This window comes from Sinocyclocheilus rhinocerous, unplaced genomic scaffold, assembly GCF_001515625.1.
Source record: "Sinocyclocheilus rhinocerous isolate Xijiao unplaced genomic scaffold, SAMN03320098_v1.1 scaffold808, whole genome shotgun sequence".
In the NCBI taxonomy this organism is placed as follows: domain Eukaryota; kingdom Metazoa; phylum Chordata; class Actinopteri; order Cypriniformes; family Cyprinidae; genus Sinocyclocheilus; species Sinocyclocheilus rhinocerous.
Genome location: NW_015650699.1, coordinates 44,354 through 60,452, shown reverse-complemented (window position 1 = coordinate 60,452; position 16,099 = coordinate 44,354). Strand labels below are relative to the sequence as shown.

Below are 16,099 nucleotides of genomic sequence, written 5' to 3'. Positions count from 1 at the left end.
TGCAAAACGTGCAGTGTTGGGGTGCCTCCAGGACCAGGGTTGGGAACCACTGCTGTATATAATGTATCTATAAACTAAATATTATTTGCATATTAATGTGTTTTTGGGGCAACATGTAATGAAAAAAGAAGTGTAATAATGGGAGTAATATTTGACAAGATTTTCATAATAATATATAATATTTCATAGGAATATTGAAATATATTTTCTTTCCCGATTCATTTGTTGTGTCTCCCAAAATGCGTAATAAACATGCTTTTAGTTCCGGTGTCCTCATATGAGGACATGTATGAAATCAACCTCCTGTTTCGTAACAGAAAGTCATATTTTGATTTGAAACCCCATAACATTTTCCTGAGATGTTGATTTATGACAGACAGTTTAAAAATTAGACAGATTTAAATGATAATTACAAAATATGATCATATTTCCATAAGAGTGTCACTAAATTAATATCAGACATGTTTGAAGACCAAGAAGAGGGAGTGGTGATGGTGAAACATCCAAACATTTAGTATCTCTGGAAAGCCCTGAATGTGCTCTGTACAGGACATCAGTATAGTCACAGTATAGTCTCAGAGAAATACACCAAAATATAAATGTCCTCATATGAGGTCACAGGGTTAAGGATTGTTGGGCTCCAAACAAAATTGGACCACAGTGACTTCCATTATATTTTTTTGTCTGTGCACCTTACACTCACCTGTTGTTCCCAGGCGACGGAATCTTTGATTTCTGCTTTTTTCTCTTATCTGTATCTCCTTTACTGTAGAATGGAAGCACTGAGGCATAACCGTGCTCGGCCTCTGAAAATGTATAGTACATAACATGAGTGATCAATAGCGCAGCCTACTTCCTCTCATGTACGATCCTTTAAACAGACTAAAAATGAGTTATTTTGTACATCTACAGAAACATCGGACTGGTGCCTGGTTATAAATCTAAAAACAAAGTCAAATAATAAGGTTCTACCATGAGATACAGGGAAATATTTGCTGTATGTCAGCAGCGTCTCATCAAATCAGCTGTATGCGAGACCGCTTTCTGGTTTTGGCGCCATCGAACGATTTGGCAATTTTGAAATCAATGCTTTGCACTGTAACTATGTATCCAGTGATGCAAGCGACGTCTTTGTTGAACCGCTGTAACTGTAGCAGAATAACGGCCAGCGCTGCTACATTTTCAAATCTATGACGATTTCGCGCCTTTGTGTACAATACAGAACTGAAATGTAGGTCACCGAGCCAAACACGATCATATCAACAATAAAAGCGATGTTTACCACTCTACAAACACACAAACAACGCTCTGCAAACAGGAAAACACACCCAGTGCCCACATGAAAAAATAATGACTGCAAACATTAATGAATGTGTACAAAATCCACGCAAACAGCAGACTGTCCGAAACGGCTTCGGTTTCAATGCAAGCAATGTGAAAGAAATAACGCGTCTAATACCTCTTTCCCTTCGCTCCAAATATTCAGCTGCCTGCAGAAGCACTTGAATGTTGCATGTGTTCACCTCCATTTCTGACAAACAATGTTATTTTGAAACCGCCAAGAGCGACACTGATCTATTGAAGTGTAGAGGAGACTTCGGCTATATCCAGCTCGCCGCGTCAGACGCGTCAGACGCGTCACGCCACGCCCTCCTCCACACTCACGCGACCGCTCCCTTCAGCAGACACAAAAACAACTCAGATTATACTAGTGTTTGCGTTTACCGATTGACGGGAGTTTAAATTAAAGACGAGGACAATTTACAGTATTTGAGTTGCAAATATTATTTTATCCAAGCCCGTAAAGTGAATTCAGATTATTGAATTTGGACAAAATGTGTATGGGATAAATTTTCCTCAAAAGTATTGCAGTCACGGATTAAAAAAAAAAAAGATAAGCGTGAAACCAAAATTTAAAAACGCAAGTAAAAATATTTTTCCACAAAATTTAAAAATGAAAGCAAAGTTTTCAGAATAGGAAACAATGGTCACGGATCAAAAAATAATAAGCGTAAATCAAAAAAATTAATTACGCATTAAAAAATAAAAATAAGCATGAATCAAAACTTTAAACAGATTTAAAACCATATTGAACAAAACTGAAATTTTAATGCAAAATTAACCGACATGCACACAAAATCATGTTTTCTTTAGTAATATTTCTCTATTTTTTTGTGCTGTCACACATTTTCTGCTCATATTTTTATATTTTTTTATTTTTTATTTTATTCTGAGATAATTAACTCGTTAATTCAGAAAAACAGAGTAGATTTTTTTTCCTCAAGTGAATGCAATACGCTTCCGAAGTTTTTCACTTCGCTCTTGTTTCCATGTTCTGTTTTATACAGTCTATGGTTCTACGCTTGCTTTTACAAATGTTGCGGTTAGAGTTTCATGTAAATCAGAGCGGGTTTAAGCGCCATCATTGGTCCACTAGTTCTAGATTGACAGCTGTTCTAACCAATCAGTCGAAGAGAGGAGTTGACGTCACTCCAATGCGCCCCATTGGCTGCCGATGCTCACTGCTCAGTGTTCACTTGTACAGGTGAGAATGGATAACCATCAGCTATGTGTCTGTGTGTCACTGCTATGCGCCTACCTGGCGATCCATTACCATTAAATTGGTAAGTTTATTATGAATGAATGTAATGTTTTTTCATTGCCTAGGCTAAATTTGACTACTGATTAATGAAAACGATACTGTTACAGAGACAGTTGCAGAGGCCAGGTGGATTTGATATACACAATGATTTATTTGCATACTTATTGTGGTACATATATAATTGCATTACACTATCATATTAATGTTTTAAATATATCAAGTTTGAATATAGCAGCAATATGAAAGTAAAACAGCCAGTAGGTGGCGGCAAGTTACTAACTTGAGTGAGTGAGTCATTAAATCATTCATTCAAGCAGCTGATTCACTGACAATTCGTTCAAATCGAAACCAATTCATTCAGTAGGAAAGGCTGCTGTGTGTTGCTCGTAGAGGACACTGTTCTGCTGTGGCTTTGTTTGGACTCTTCGTAGAAAATAGTTACATTATTGTGTTTAAGACTCACTCAAAATTTACTTCTTATATTGATTTTATACTACAGTTCAATAAACATTTGCAATGGTGCTGATATTCGGGAAAACAGCACTCTTCCTCGTGTGAAATTGCTTAACTCTGTCATTTTATAATCTCAGAGTAACACAAAATGTAATAAATCTTACAAAACCAACAACCTTATCAATGACACACTGCACATAAAAGACAACGCTGCAAATCATAAATCAAAATCTTTAAAAAAACAATACATGACAAAAAATAAGATACAGACAATTAACAATTATGAGCAATATACAGTGAACTAAACCATTTTGACTGGCATATATTACTCTTACTCATATTATCCTCTCCTAAAAGTAATAAACATGACAAGACTTATCAATTAGGTATAGGCGAGCCAGGCACATATAACTTTTTATTTTTTTTTAAATGCGTTATTAAATTTGTAATTTACGCTTATTATTTTTCGATCCGTGACCATTGTTTGCTATTCATTTTTAAATTTTGTGCAATATATTTTTACTTGCGTTTTTTAACTTTGGTTTCACGCTTATTATTATAATTTTTTTTATACATGACTGCAATGCTTTTGGCAGAAAATGTATCCCATAATATATGGGCTTTTATTTTGTGACACTTCTTGATTCTCATGAACATTACAAAAAAGGCATAAAACGTACAGAACTGTAAACATATTTGAAACAATTGTATTTTAATAAGTATAACAATTTATTGAACACAGACATATTTTTTTTTAAATTCATAGTGGAATTAAAATTAATTATTCTGATGTGATGTGTTTGATGGTCGACAACTTTACTAAACAGATATACTGCACTTATTTCTTCAATTGTTAAAATACAGATTCATTAACATATTTAAAATAATAGAACAACTGACAAATAATAATAAACCCACCATGATAATAACATGATATTATTATCACGTGCACTTGAGCTTAAAGGTGCAGATGCAAACAGATGAAGTGAACACAAAATATTGAATTTGATAAGTGAGATGATCCAAGATTAAAACTGAAGGGCTTTAATTTTGTGACACTTTTAATGATGCATTACAAAAACAGGTAACATATTCAAGTCTCTCATGACTTATAGTTCAAAATACACAGTTATATCAATACTAAAATAATGTAATTAAAAGTATGCAAATTAAAAACATGTAAAAGCAAAACATTAAGCAAAAGCAGGTAGAATGTATAAAAGGTATATTTCACTTTCCTTAATAACTAAATACAAAATGGACAATACCAATAATAAAATATTTACATTTATATTTACATTTATATATATCCAAAGCGACTTACAAATGAGGACAACAGAAGCAGTGAAAACTAACAAAAGAGCAACAATATATAAGTGCAAATGACAAGTCTCGGTTAGCCTAACGCAGTACACGTAGCAAGGTGTGTATATATATATAATATACACACACACACAAAGAAAAACAAGTAGATAGAATAGAAAAAATAGAAATCTAGTGTTTGTTTTTTTTGTTTTTTGTAAATAAAAAATAAAAAAAAAAAAGATAAATATAGATAAAGTAGAATTAAAATAGAATAGAACGTGTTAGAGTTAGGGGGTCAAATAAAGGTGATATATTTAAAACAATATCTGAATTAGCATACTAATAAAACATATAATATTAATATTAACACTGAATACATCTTACGTGAAAGAGTTTACACGGGCCTTTTTCATTTTAGAACTCTTTTTTGCACCGGAAGTTCCAGTGTGACGTCAGTTTGTTGTGTGCACCAGCTGATCATCGGCCAGAGCCGACAGAAAACACTACTCACGCGCACACAAACATTACCCTTCTGCAGCATCTCGAACAAGATGTCGGGTTTGTAGTATTTGGAGGAAAACGTGACGGGGCAGTGGATGTATTTGAATGAAGAGAGCGGCTCGTTCGGGACGAAACACTGGCCTGCTGAAGGGCTCTTCTGAAGCTGTTGTTTTGACGCTCTGCCTCCACATAATTATATAACACGATGGAGACGATTCTTACCTGCTTAGGAAGTAGTTTCGCTGGAGACGTGTAAAATACGCCAGTGCCTCATAACACTGTACTTTCAATGCAAATCAGCTAGATCACAAGGAAAAGTCTTCCGTCTGCGAGAAAATGTGGTGGAAACTTTTCTTTTTGCTCCTGTATTTTTCCATGTTATTCATCCTGGCTCGGTTTTGTGAAGCCATCGTCTGGTATGAGACGGGGATTTTCGGCACCCAGCTGGTGGATCCGGTGACATTGAGCTTCAAGAAACTCAAAACCATCCTGGAGTGTCGTGGATTGGGATACTCCGGCCTGGCGGAGAAGAGGGACGTGAGGGAACTGGTGGAAAACTCGGGTAATTGTCTGCGAACAAGCTGTTTACCTTCACTGACACCTATACACTTTTTTTTTTTAACAATTCAGTTTGATCATGATCATGCAATGTTTGCTTTTGAAGGGGAGCTGATGCAAGGGGAGCTCTACTCAGCTCTCAAGAACGAGAAGGAGCAAGTGGGATCTGACTCCAGCACCACTTTCAGTGGAGAAATGCACTTTTATGAATTAGTGGAAGACACTAAAGATGGTATCTGGCTAGTTCAGGTTAGTGTTAATCCTGTATCTAAACTGTGTTATTTATTTACTTGCATATCATTCCAAACCAACATTCTGTTCAGTTAAGAAATGGAATTCTAAATGTTCATGCAGCTTTAATATTGCTGCTATGGTTTTATTGTTGCTGTTTGAATGACATGGGCGCATGACGATACTTACAGAAGTTTAATTTTTAGATGAGTTATTGAAAGGTGGTACAGAAACTGAAACCACAGCCTACTCAGTTCAGTGAAATGTAATGTGTCTGTACTGTTCTCATACACATTAAGATGTCTGCTTGTGTTAGAATGGAACCCAACAGGATTTAGTATCAGTTGCTGCAGCAAAATTATCCATTATAATTATTAATAAACCCCCATACAAACGTAAAGTCTCTGACCAGAACTGTAATTTATATGCAAATGTCAAAAGGCTAAAAAGGTCTCTTAAGCCATAAAACCCCAAAGATCATGCATGATCCTACGCAGACGCTACAATTATTATCCCAGTTTTATTCATCTAAATGTGTCATTGTACACAACATAGACATGGGTGTTACTTTATGTTTTTGTTTACATAATATAAAAAATATATATTAAATACTTTTATGTTGTATATGAAAAGATAATTTTCTTCTTCTTAGGTAATAGCCCAAGATAGAAATCCACTGTTGAGCACTGCCAACTGGGGCAAAGTGGTACAGAAAGTTTCTCAGTTTGGCATTCGAACAGGCATTTTCAACTGTTCAAGTGACTCAAGGTAAGAAAGACGCCACTTATTTTCAGCAGTATACCTCTAACAACTGAAAGTAGGCTGTTAATCACATTCCTGTGAGCTGATCAACCAAGAATTGCATGATTGAAATGCGCTGCATGGTAAACAGCTGACCAAAATGTTTTTTTTTTTTACACAAACTGTTACAACTATGTGGGAATATATTCTCCACATATGTTTCTAAAAGAAATTGAGTCATTGGTTGTTCAAGTGAAGTCACTTTATTTATATAGCGCTTTAAACAATACGGATTGTGTCAAAGCAGCTTTACAGTATCAAACAGGAAAATACGCAAATATTTATTTTCATGTTTTTTTTTCAAACCAAAAGTTAACATCAGTATGTTGTAATAATTTGTATTATTTTTCAAAATTATTTCTAAACTGCATGACACTACGCAATTTGACAACCTGAACTGAAAAAATAACTTCCTACATTTGTTACACCACCCTCACTTTGATGAAATGGACAAACATTTTTAAAATAGGAATTCAAATCCAAATAGCTTGACTAATTAATATTTAAGTAATTAAGAGATTTTGACAATCAGATGTTCTTCCTTCATTCTGACCTCCGGACATTTTTTCTTTTAGTTCAGCTCATGAAAAATGGGGGCAAAAACAAAAGTGTTGCGTTTATAATTTTGTTCAGTGTAAATGATATTATATGTAAATAAATTTCAATCCATGAATTCACAATATTTATCATAGAAGATGTTTCATTGTCTGAAATTTTTTTTTTGTTTGTTTTCATTCCTCGTTGTCAGGTATTGCCATAAACGGGGCTGGATGAAGTCCACCCTCATCATGTCTGTCCCGCAGACCAATGCATCCAAAGGGAAGGTCATGTTGAAGGAGTACAATGGCAGACGCATCGAAACAGAGCACATCTTTAAGTGGATGACTGCGCACGTCGCCTCTCGCATCAAAACCATACGTTTCTCTGAGCAATTAATGGATGACTGGTATCAGATGGAAAAGCAACCAGTGAAGATGTTCTTGTTCGCCAGACTGCTTCAGCCCCCGGCGTTCTTCTCAGCTCTCAGCATCAAATTCACAGGGCGCATCGAGTTTATCTTCGTCGATGTGCGCAACTGGGACAACACCAGCTGTCTGGAGGAGATTGGGGTGCAGCAAATGCCCTCATACATCCTCAAAACACCAGAAGGCATCTACAGATACGGCAATAGCACCGGGGAATTCATTTCCTTGCATGCCATGGATGCATTTCTTCGATCCGTACAGCCAGAAGTCAATGACTTGTTCATTTTGAGCTTGGTTATGGTCAATCTAATGGCTTGGATGGACCTTTTCATTACGCAGGGAGCCACCATAAAACGCTTTGTGGTTTTAATCAGCACACTGGGGACTTATAACTCCTTACTCATCATTTCCTGGCTGCCCATCCTTGGTTTTCTGCAGCTTCCATACCTGGATAACTTTTATGAGTACAGCCTGAAACTGTTGCGTTACGCAGACACCACTACTATAGCCTCATGGGTTCGGGCCGACTGGACCTTCTATTCATCTCACCCAGCTCTCTTCCTCAGCACTTATCTAGCCCATGGCCTTCTCATCGACTACTTTGAGAAGAAAAGAAGATGTAGCAACGAAGACCAAAACGCAAACAACCTAGAGTGGTTGTCAAGTCTCTGGGATTGGTACACCAGCTACTTAGTACATCCCATTGCCTCGTTCCAGAACTTTGAGTCCGACTGGGATGATGATCCCAATTTCCTTTTGCAAAGATTGGCATTCCCAGACCTCTGGCTTCGCCCGCTTGTTCCGATAGACTACATCAAGAACCTGGCCACCTGGAAGTTCAGACTCGCTCAGTCTGAGAGGCTCAACCCAGTGGAACGTGACAACCTACAAAAAACCATGACAAACCCAAATGGCGGCTCCAGCGGGGACCAGGAAGTGCATCACTACAGTTCTGAAGTTCTTCACAATAATGACGGGTGTTCGGCTGCAACGAAGTCAGAGGAGTCGTGGTCTGGTGGAGGGGAACAGGACACTGATTGGTCTCATTGGCCTTGTGGCATGCTCCAGTGCACTGAGTGTGTTGTATGTCTCGAGAACTTTGAAACAGATTGCCTTGTCATGGGTTTACCGTGTGGCCATGTTTTTCACCAGCAGTGCATCGTGGTCTGGCTAGCTGGTGGGCGGCACTGTTGCCCTGTTTGCCGGTGGCCATCGTACAAGAAAAAACCCACAAGACAACATGCAACTGAACAGCTTGAACCAGAATAGTCCTGGTGCGATTAGTTTATGTCTTGCTTCCTTCACTTATTTAAAAAAAAAAACAACAGGAAAAAAAAACAATTGACTTAATGTGTTCATCTTTAGCCTTTAGATTCATAACATTGGCTCCTGAGTTTTTGTTGGTGGTTTTAACTTGCACAGGTATTAATTAAAATCTTTTTTTTTAATGGGGAAAAAACTTGATTTGAGTCATATACCTTGTACTTAGATAAAAAAGAATAGATTTTAAAAGCTAAATTATGCAAATTATAAAATATTGAATGGTAAATTCAATGCATATGGTTGAAAAGTTTCTGTTGTAGCACTCATCATCCCAATCAGACAGAAGAGAAATCCACATGTTCCTGTACTTGAGAATTACATCTTGTGTTCAGTGTGTCTCCAAATGTGAATAATCTTTCTAAAATTGAGACCCCCTACTAAGTCATTGGGGAATTGAAGACTTAAGGAGATGCGAGTATTTATATAAAGAATTGACCATCTGGGCATGTCATAATTTTATTTAAATTTTTTTGGAAAAGAAGAATAGCTTTACATAACTTGAATAAAACTGCCCTGTGCATAATTGAAAATGGCTAAGGCTTTGACATGCTATTCTTAATGGCTCCATCTGCAATTAGGTTATTGTCATGTTGGAACATGTTAGTTTGTTTATTTTTGAACAGCGTTTTGCCACTAACACTAATAAAGAATTTACCCCCTTGACTTTTGCTGTTTGTCAGAGTTTAAAAGTGATTTGGGAATTTAAACCTGTAATTTCCTTCAATTCAATAAAGTTAATTTGTTTTCCACCTCAGTTTTATCCAGTCACTACCATTTTAAAGTAAAATGGTAAGTAAACTTTTAAACATGAGTTAGCCTAAACAATCTACACATCTGTAGTTTTTACATGTTAATTATGCAGTAGTCTTCCTTGCACCTTCACCTTATGTCTCTTACAATAATTGACCATATCACAAAATATAATAATACCTCGGGTATTAATGCGGTTTATTGAGGTGCTATTACTTTTCATATATTTTTTTCACATTACAGTAATGAGAATGTGGCTACGGTATTTTGCATAATTTAGGGGAAATGTGCTTATTTGCGCTGAAAATAATGCCACAATGCGAACAAAAAATGTTTATATATGCAAAATATATTTTTACTTTTGATTTTTGGGGGGATTGGGAGAAAAGCGATCTCACGTGACATTTGCCACTATCGTCAAAATAAAAATAAAATGACAAAAAGAATTTACACTCTTTGAAAGAGATCGCTTGCTCAGTTGTATTTTACATTAGTAACAAACTGTAACTCTACAGAAGTATGTATCTCAGCAGCTGTCTCAACGAATGATCCAATTTGAGGGAAAAAAAATATTTATAGAAGAATAAGGATCGTTGCATAAGAGTGTAGAAGGACCAAATCAATGAATAAAATCATTTTAAAACGGAATATTTATTTTCTATGAACGTGTGACGTATGCGTCACGTTGGGTGTGCGTAGCGCGCGTGCGTTGCTCTGTCACTACGTGCGCCAGCGCTGGGGCTAATCGACAGTGTGCTGGGGCGAAATTGCTGTCGAGGTTCATCACTTTTATAATGTTTTGCTGAAACCGGTGGCATATTTGTAATCTGACATCCAACACCCAGAATCAGAAGAGGCAAGCATGCTGCGCGTCTGTTGGAAAGGGGCACATGCAGCAGCGCGGGTGAGTTTTATTTTGCTAGAACGGTTATTCAGTGACCCACAGCGAGGCCCGATGTTTCTTACGCGTATCGTACAATTACGGATTATACTAGGCTCTGTCGTGTTTGTCAAGTTAAACGGTGATTATGTTAAACTAATCTTCTTAACGAGTTGATAGTTTAATTAGTTGAGATTTGTTTATGTGCAGTTTAAGCGGTACACCAGGATAGAATGCTGCTGTACGTCAACGACGTAACGTGTGATCGTAAGAGGCGTTCAAAGTGTGATTGACAGGTTCTTCGAGCCAATGATATCTCACGATTAAGGGAGTGACGCCTCCCTCCACCAATAAAAACACAGCATGTACACCTGCGTAAATATGGGCGGGCTATGTATGATTCATATTTTCTGTTACCCGGATAACCAACATAGCTATCTGCTGTCTGAAAACGTTTCGTTTTACATGTATTCACCTTTATTTATATTTAATAGTATTTTACTCTTGTTCTAACATTTTTATCAAAGAGCTACACCCCGTACACGCCGTGAACTGTTTATAGGTTTTGTCTAATGGAAGGACGTGACCTTGCCGGTGAAAAGTTCAGAAAGTTTCCTCACACAAACGCTGCTAATCCATGTCTGCTGCGGTGCTTCTATGTAAATTAGTCTAATGAATAATCGATGCTATGTGTAACAGCTGCTAAACTTTAAACCCTCTTATTATAGTCGATAAAGACAAATAAACTAATGTTGCAGCCGTTCATTCATTCAGTCATTCATTGTTGTTTATTGTGTTTTACTGGATGCTTGATCCACAATGATAGTCATCATGTTTTGAGAATCCACCTTTTTTTTTTTTTTTAAGTCACAAAAAGACCAACAATGGAAACCTGTTTTTACTGAACAGCATTTACTTCTGGAATGAATGGCTGTTTGTGATTAATTAGTGTAGCAGAGGTTGTTGTCAGTGTAAAAGGAACCTATTACTTTTAATACTGTAGCTTATGATGCAATATATTTTGCTGTAGTGCAGGTGAGATGGTGATTTGTTTGTTTGTTTCTCTGCAGCAATGTGTGTGTGGTAAAGTGAAGGCCCACCCGTTGCAGCTCTGCCGCAGATACTCCACGGCTGGGGACTCTGGGTACGACATCAAACTGTGAATTTAACCTTAAACACACAGGGCTACGATAATATCGCAGACTTACTCATTTTAAAAAGTTGGGTGTTTTTGTATTATTTTAACACATTGTGCATTAGACATCTTTGAAATATTTTAACACGTGCATTAGACATGTTTGAGATGAATGTTAGGTTTACCTTGGTCTTGTGTGTGAGACAAATGTCAAATCACACTCGACTGCACCTTAAATGAGATCTTTTTGTACTGCAGATCTACTGCTGGGAAAATAGTGGCTGCTAGTCTTTTAACGGTCGGTGGTGGTCTTGGCGGTACAATCCTTTATGCCAAATGGGACCCGAAGTTTCGGGCAAATGTTGAGAAGAGCGTTCCGTACTCGGATCAACTGTTTGAGATGGCGCTTGGGCCGCCCCCTCCTCCACTCGTCACTTTACAGAAGAAACCAGTAAGAGTTGCAATCACTTTCACTTTTGCTTTGTCTGTCTTTGATTCTTAGACCAGATTAATCTATGCAGCTGTCTGTGCTTCTGTTGTACTGATGTATGCCTTCAATGATGTCAAATAATCTTAAGATTTTTTTTATATATATGTATATATAGGGAAAGATCGAACCCCTGCAAATCTCCTCATTGTCAGAAGCATCTAAGGAGTCCAAGCAGCCTAAAGCTAAAGCCAAGAAGTCCGATCCAGCACCTGTGGAAGCTCCAGCTGCTGTAGAGGAAGCACCGGCACCAACCCCACAGACACTCAAGGGTGAGTGAGACTTACATGCAGGCACTAGCAGCTTTCAGATGTGCAACAGCTACACTTCACAGTTGCAGACACATTAGTGAAATTTTATGTGCAAAAAAACAATTGTCTGTTGTCAATGTTACATAGAAGTCAGTGCGATGAATTTGCAAGAAATTTCGCTGGTCAACAGAAATTGTGACCGCACCTCAAGCCAACTGACCTTCCTAGAAATTGAGTAGGTTAAAGTTTAAGAGACTGGTGTTATCACAAAGACAGAGACATTTAATCAAGAATTATAATTTTTCCAAGAACACACGTGATCCTAAACTTGTCCGGATGCCATTATATTGGAACTGAAAGTTTTAGTTGGTTGATCTTAATGGAATTAGTGTGGCCACTTTACATGGATTAAGGCCTGTTCACACCAGAATGAAACAAAACACACTCAGGAACTTGATCATGCAAATTTTACTCGCTTTAATGCACTGATATAGTTACAGTTAGGGCTGCATGATTACTTTATTAGTCACGTTGAATCAATGAAAGCAGTTGAATCTTCTGTTTATTCAGCTGCAGCGATAGGCATTTTCTGGGTTTCTTCTGCGAGGAGTATTTGGAGTTTCAGCGCGAGAGCGCCCTCTGGCCTTCGGATGGAGATTTACTGCTGATCACAGAACTGCGCTTCACTGAAAGATACGCATGACAATCGCAGCTTCTGTCGAATCGTGATCTATATTCCATTTCGATTTATCGTGCAGCCCTAGTTACAGTGTTATATAGGATTATAATGAATTGTAGCATTATGCAAATAATTGAGGTGAGCTATTAGCAATAATAGTTCAGATGCTGTAATAAAATGTTTTTGTATCTGTATAGTATTAAATATGTTAAACATATTTTCATGTGATTTTCATATGGCTTGTTTTTGTTCCTCTTGTTTGTTCTTATTATAATTGTTTTATATGATTGTGTTGGAGACTTGATTGTCAAGCTGCATTGACAGCTTTCTACCTGTCCGGACAAATGCACCAAAACTTTTTTAAACATTGTAAAAAAACAACAACATCCTAATGCAGTTTAAATGAAAAGTGTTGTTTAGTGGTCCACTGATACAGGTTTTTCATATAATAATACCAGTGTGTACATATTAATACATATTAATTAGTCTTTGACATGTCTATCGGTAGATTTTCAGAACCGACACATCTATTAAGCATCCGACTGGACGTGGTTATCAGCCAATATATCTGTCTGTCATGAGTCTTAGTCAAATATTTGCTCTTGGTGTGAATCGGTCTTTGTCCTAATATCACAGTCAATGAAACCAAAGAAAAACTGGAGCTACCTCCTAAATCCATACTTGTAGGTACTACATTTTAAAGAGGAATGAACTGTGTGACAGTTTAAACATATGTATATCTGTGTAGTTTGAATTTGTGTAATGTGAATGAAACCTGGACTTACTATATATAGTACATCCGCCAAGCTGTCATTTGTCATATGACCTACCAGCATCAGTCGTGTTGATTCACTGATATTCACCACTCCTCTCCTGTGGCCTGATGGGATGATAAATTGTCCATTGGATGCACACTTCAAAATCTCGCTGAACGTAGTAGGTCATCTGGGATACTTTTTACTTACTGTTAATTCGGATATACTGCTCAGTTCATATACCAGCTGATTCATTTATCGCCCACTATATAGTAGGGAAGTATTAATAGGGAATATTCAGACACAGAATGCGCCATTTCACTGTTGAAGCAGATACACAACCATCAGTTGAATGTCTAATCAACCTACATATGCAAATGATCAAAGGATCAGAACTAGTTAATGTCCTGTAAATGTCACATTCGATCGCTGATATAGTCGTGCACCGTTGCTGATCTGTGATCTATATTTCTCATGGAGTCCTACTGTTGTTGCAGAAGCCTCAGCAGAGGCAGCTCATATTATTTCGGCTATCGGCGAGGTGCCATCTGTGCCTGCGCCGGGTACAAGTGACGAAAGCCCACCTGGCCATACGGCGGCAGGTCAGCACTGGATCATTCACACAGCCTTCTGCTTATAACAACTGATCCAGAACCTGTTTGTCTTGATTGCATCAGTTGTTGTGCAGATGGCATCCGTGTCTCTTCCTCTCTGCATGCTCTCAAACTTCACCCCTTCTGGATCCCTTTCCATCCTTCTGCACAGTTCTATCATGTGACCCATGCTAATATGTTCTGTTCGTTGTGTGTTTGTTGAGTTCTTTACTAACACAATGTTGCTAATCAGTATTCTTTCCCAGTAACTAACAAATGTGCATCCTCATTTGTAATGATCTGTGCCAAATATGCTAGATTGCTAGTCTAGAACCATCATCTGAAAATGAACAAATATATCAGGCTATGAATCAGTTTGGCCTGTCAAACACTGATTCAGATCACTGATCCCTAAGTTTTTTACTGATTCATTAAAAAAGACCTGATCAGTCGATCATTTGTTCACAGATGATGTTGTGCATGCAGCCAGCGAAGGCAGCGCACTACAAAGGCGCATTTATTGTCTTTTGTTGTTTCACATCACCTGGTGTATATTTTGGTTCAGACGGCTTGTGTAAAATATAACATTATTTCCAGTGGCGCTGTAATAGCTCAGTGTTTTGTGTTTGTGTGTATGTAGATGAAGAGTGTAAGGATCATCATGAGCCTGTGCTGAAGGAGAGGCCAGCGGAGGAAGTGACCGCTCGACTGGCTCAACAGGATAAAGCTGAGCAGGATGCTTTGGCAGGTGGGTGACCACACAAACTGCACATGAACCAGTTAATCTAGAACTACTCTACAGGTTTGCAGGTTGCCTCATCCTAATAGGCTCTCATTCTTTTCCCCAGTAAGTTCTCATCTCCTTTTTAGTGCCTAAGAGACATGCATATTTAGTGAGTGTTTGTGTGTGTCTCAGCTCTGACTGCTGGACTGGAGGAAAGTCTGGGCAGCACAGCTAAGACCACCCTGCAGGCCATCGGAGCTCAGGAGGCTGCGCTGACAGCCATCGCTGCACATACAAACAAACTCAAGGAAGCCATGGACTCACAGGTGAAAACACACACATAATCACTTGGTCACCCACTCTGCCGATGAGATAAATCGGGTCTGTTCGATAAGAGAGACATCCAAAATGTGCTTCAGGTTTGGGATGCACTGCTGTAGCAATGTACTACACTCAAAACACCTTAGCAGTGGCATAGCAATGATCTGGCAACCACCAAGAACACTCTAGCATTGGCGTGGTGACCTCTGACATTTTCCTCTGTTGTAAAAATATTGCATTAATATTAACATTATCAGGGCCGTGCACAGACATTATGGGGGGCAGGTGCTCAAGAAAAAAAAAACCCCTCTCGTAATTACTTAAATAAAATAGTTATATACTGCTAAAAATATTTTAATTACTTACAGTACTTAACATTGTAGGCTATAGGGCTGTTACCAATCAAATAGGGCTTCCACTAACGACTATTTTTATTTCGATTAATCTATCGACTAATTTATCGATTAATCTAAACGATTAATTCCCCACAAAAAAAAAATCAACAATTTTACTTAAGAATATTTTATTAAACTATATTGATTAAACCAAATGAAATCCAAAAGTAAAAAAGTAAAGTGCAAGAAGCAAGTGTCCATCTCATAGTCCAAATCACTGAAATCAAAGTTCAGTATTATAGTGTAAGAATGACAACGTCCACGTGTTCTAGTCTACTAATAATAAAATCATAATCAAAAAACTCTTTTTAAAGGAGTATTTACCAGAAATATTATTTACCAGAATTTATTTAGGAGAAAAATGTAAATGTGCAGTATTTCTGAAAAAAA

The 16,099-nt window shown here is 37.6% G+C and overlaps 3 protein-coding genes across 6 annotated transcripts in view; 2 read left to right on the top strand and 1 right to left on the bottom strand.

The window, feature by feature from the left end:
- The window catches only part of LOC107712304 (max dimerization protein 3-like), a 7,577-nt gene extending 5,873 nt beyond the window's left edge, over positions 1–1,704 (bottom strand). Inside the window, exons 1-2 of the mRNA XM_016517519.1 lie at positions 1,460–1,704; positions 704–806 (exon numbers count right to left, since the gene is read on the bottom strand). Of these exons, the coding sequence (XP_016373005.1) occupies positions 704–806; positions 1,460–1,529 (173 nt within the window). The 5' untranslated portion in view covers positions 1,530–1,704. The remainder of the gene's footprint in view (positions 1–703; positions 807–1,459) is intronic.
- Positions 1,705–4,798: 3,094 nt separating this feature from the next.
- Positions 4,799–8,734, top strand: LOC107712303 (E3 ubiquitin-protein ligase RNF103-like). The gene is made up of 4 exons (XM_016517518.1): positions 4,799–5,423; positions 5,526–5,668; positions 6,303–6,418; positions 7,200–8,734. The coding sequence occupies exons 1-4, from the start codon at positions 5,198–5,200 to the stop codon at positions 8,683–8,685; spliced, it is 1,971 nt and encodes a 656-aa protein (XP_016373004.1). The 5' UTR covers positions 4,799–5,197; the 3' UTR covers positions 8,686–8,734.
- A 1,444-nt stretch (positions 8,735–10,178) lies between these two features.
- The window catches only part of LOC107712302 (MICOS complex subunit MIC60-like), a 16,445-nt gene continuing 10,524 nt past the window's right edge, over positions 10,179–16,099 (top strand). Inside the window, exons 1-7 of one of the 4 annotated variants that reach the window (XM_016517515.1) lie at positions 10,179–10,393; positions 11,440–11,513; positions 11,763–11,955; positions 12,110–12,263; positions 14,174–14,278; positions 14,910–15,017; positions 15,186–15,319. In XM_016517515.1, the coding sequence (XP_016373001.1) occupies positions 10,352–10,393; positions 11,440–11,513; positions 11,763–11,955; positions 12,110–12,263; positions 14,174–14,278; positions 14,910–15,017; positions 15,186–15,319 (810 nt within the window). In that variant the 5' untranslated portion in view covers positions 10,179–10,351. Of the gene's footprint in view, positions 10,394–10,926; positions 11,029–11,439; positions 11,514–11,762; positions 11,956–12,109; positions 12,264–14,173; positions 14,279–14,909; positions 15,018–15,185; positions 15,320–16,099 lie in introns of those variants that run through there. The other 3 variants (XM_016517514.1, XM_016517517.1, XM_016517516.1) reach the window with 3 other exon arrangements.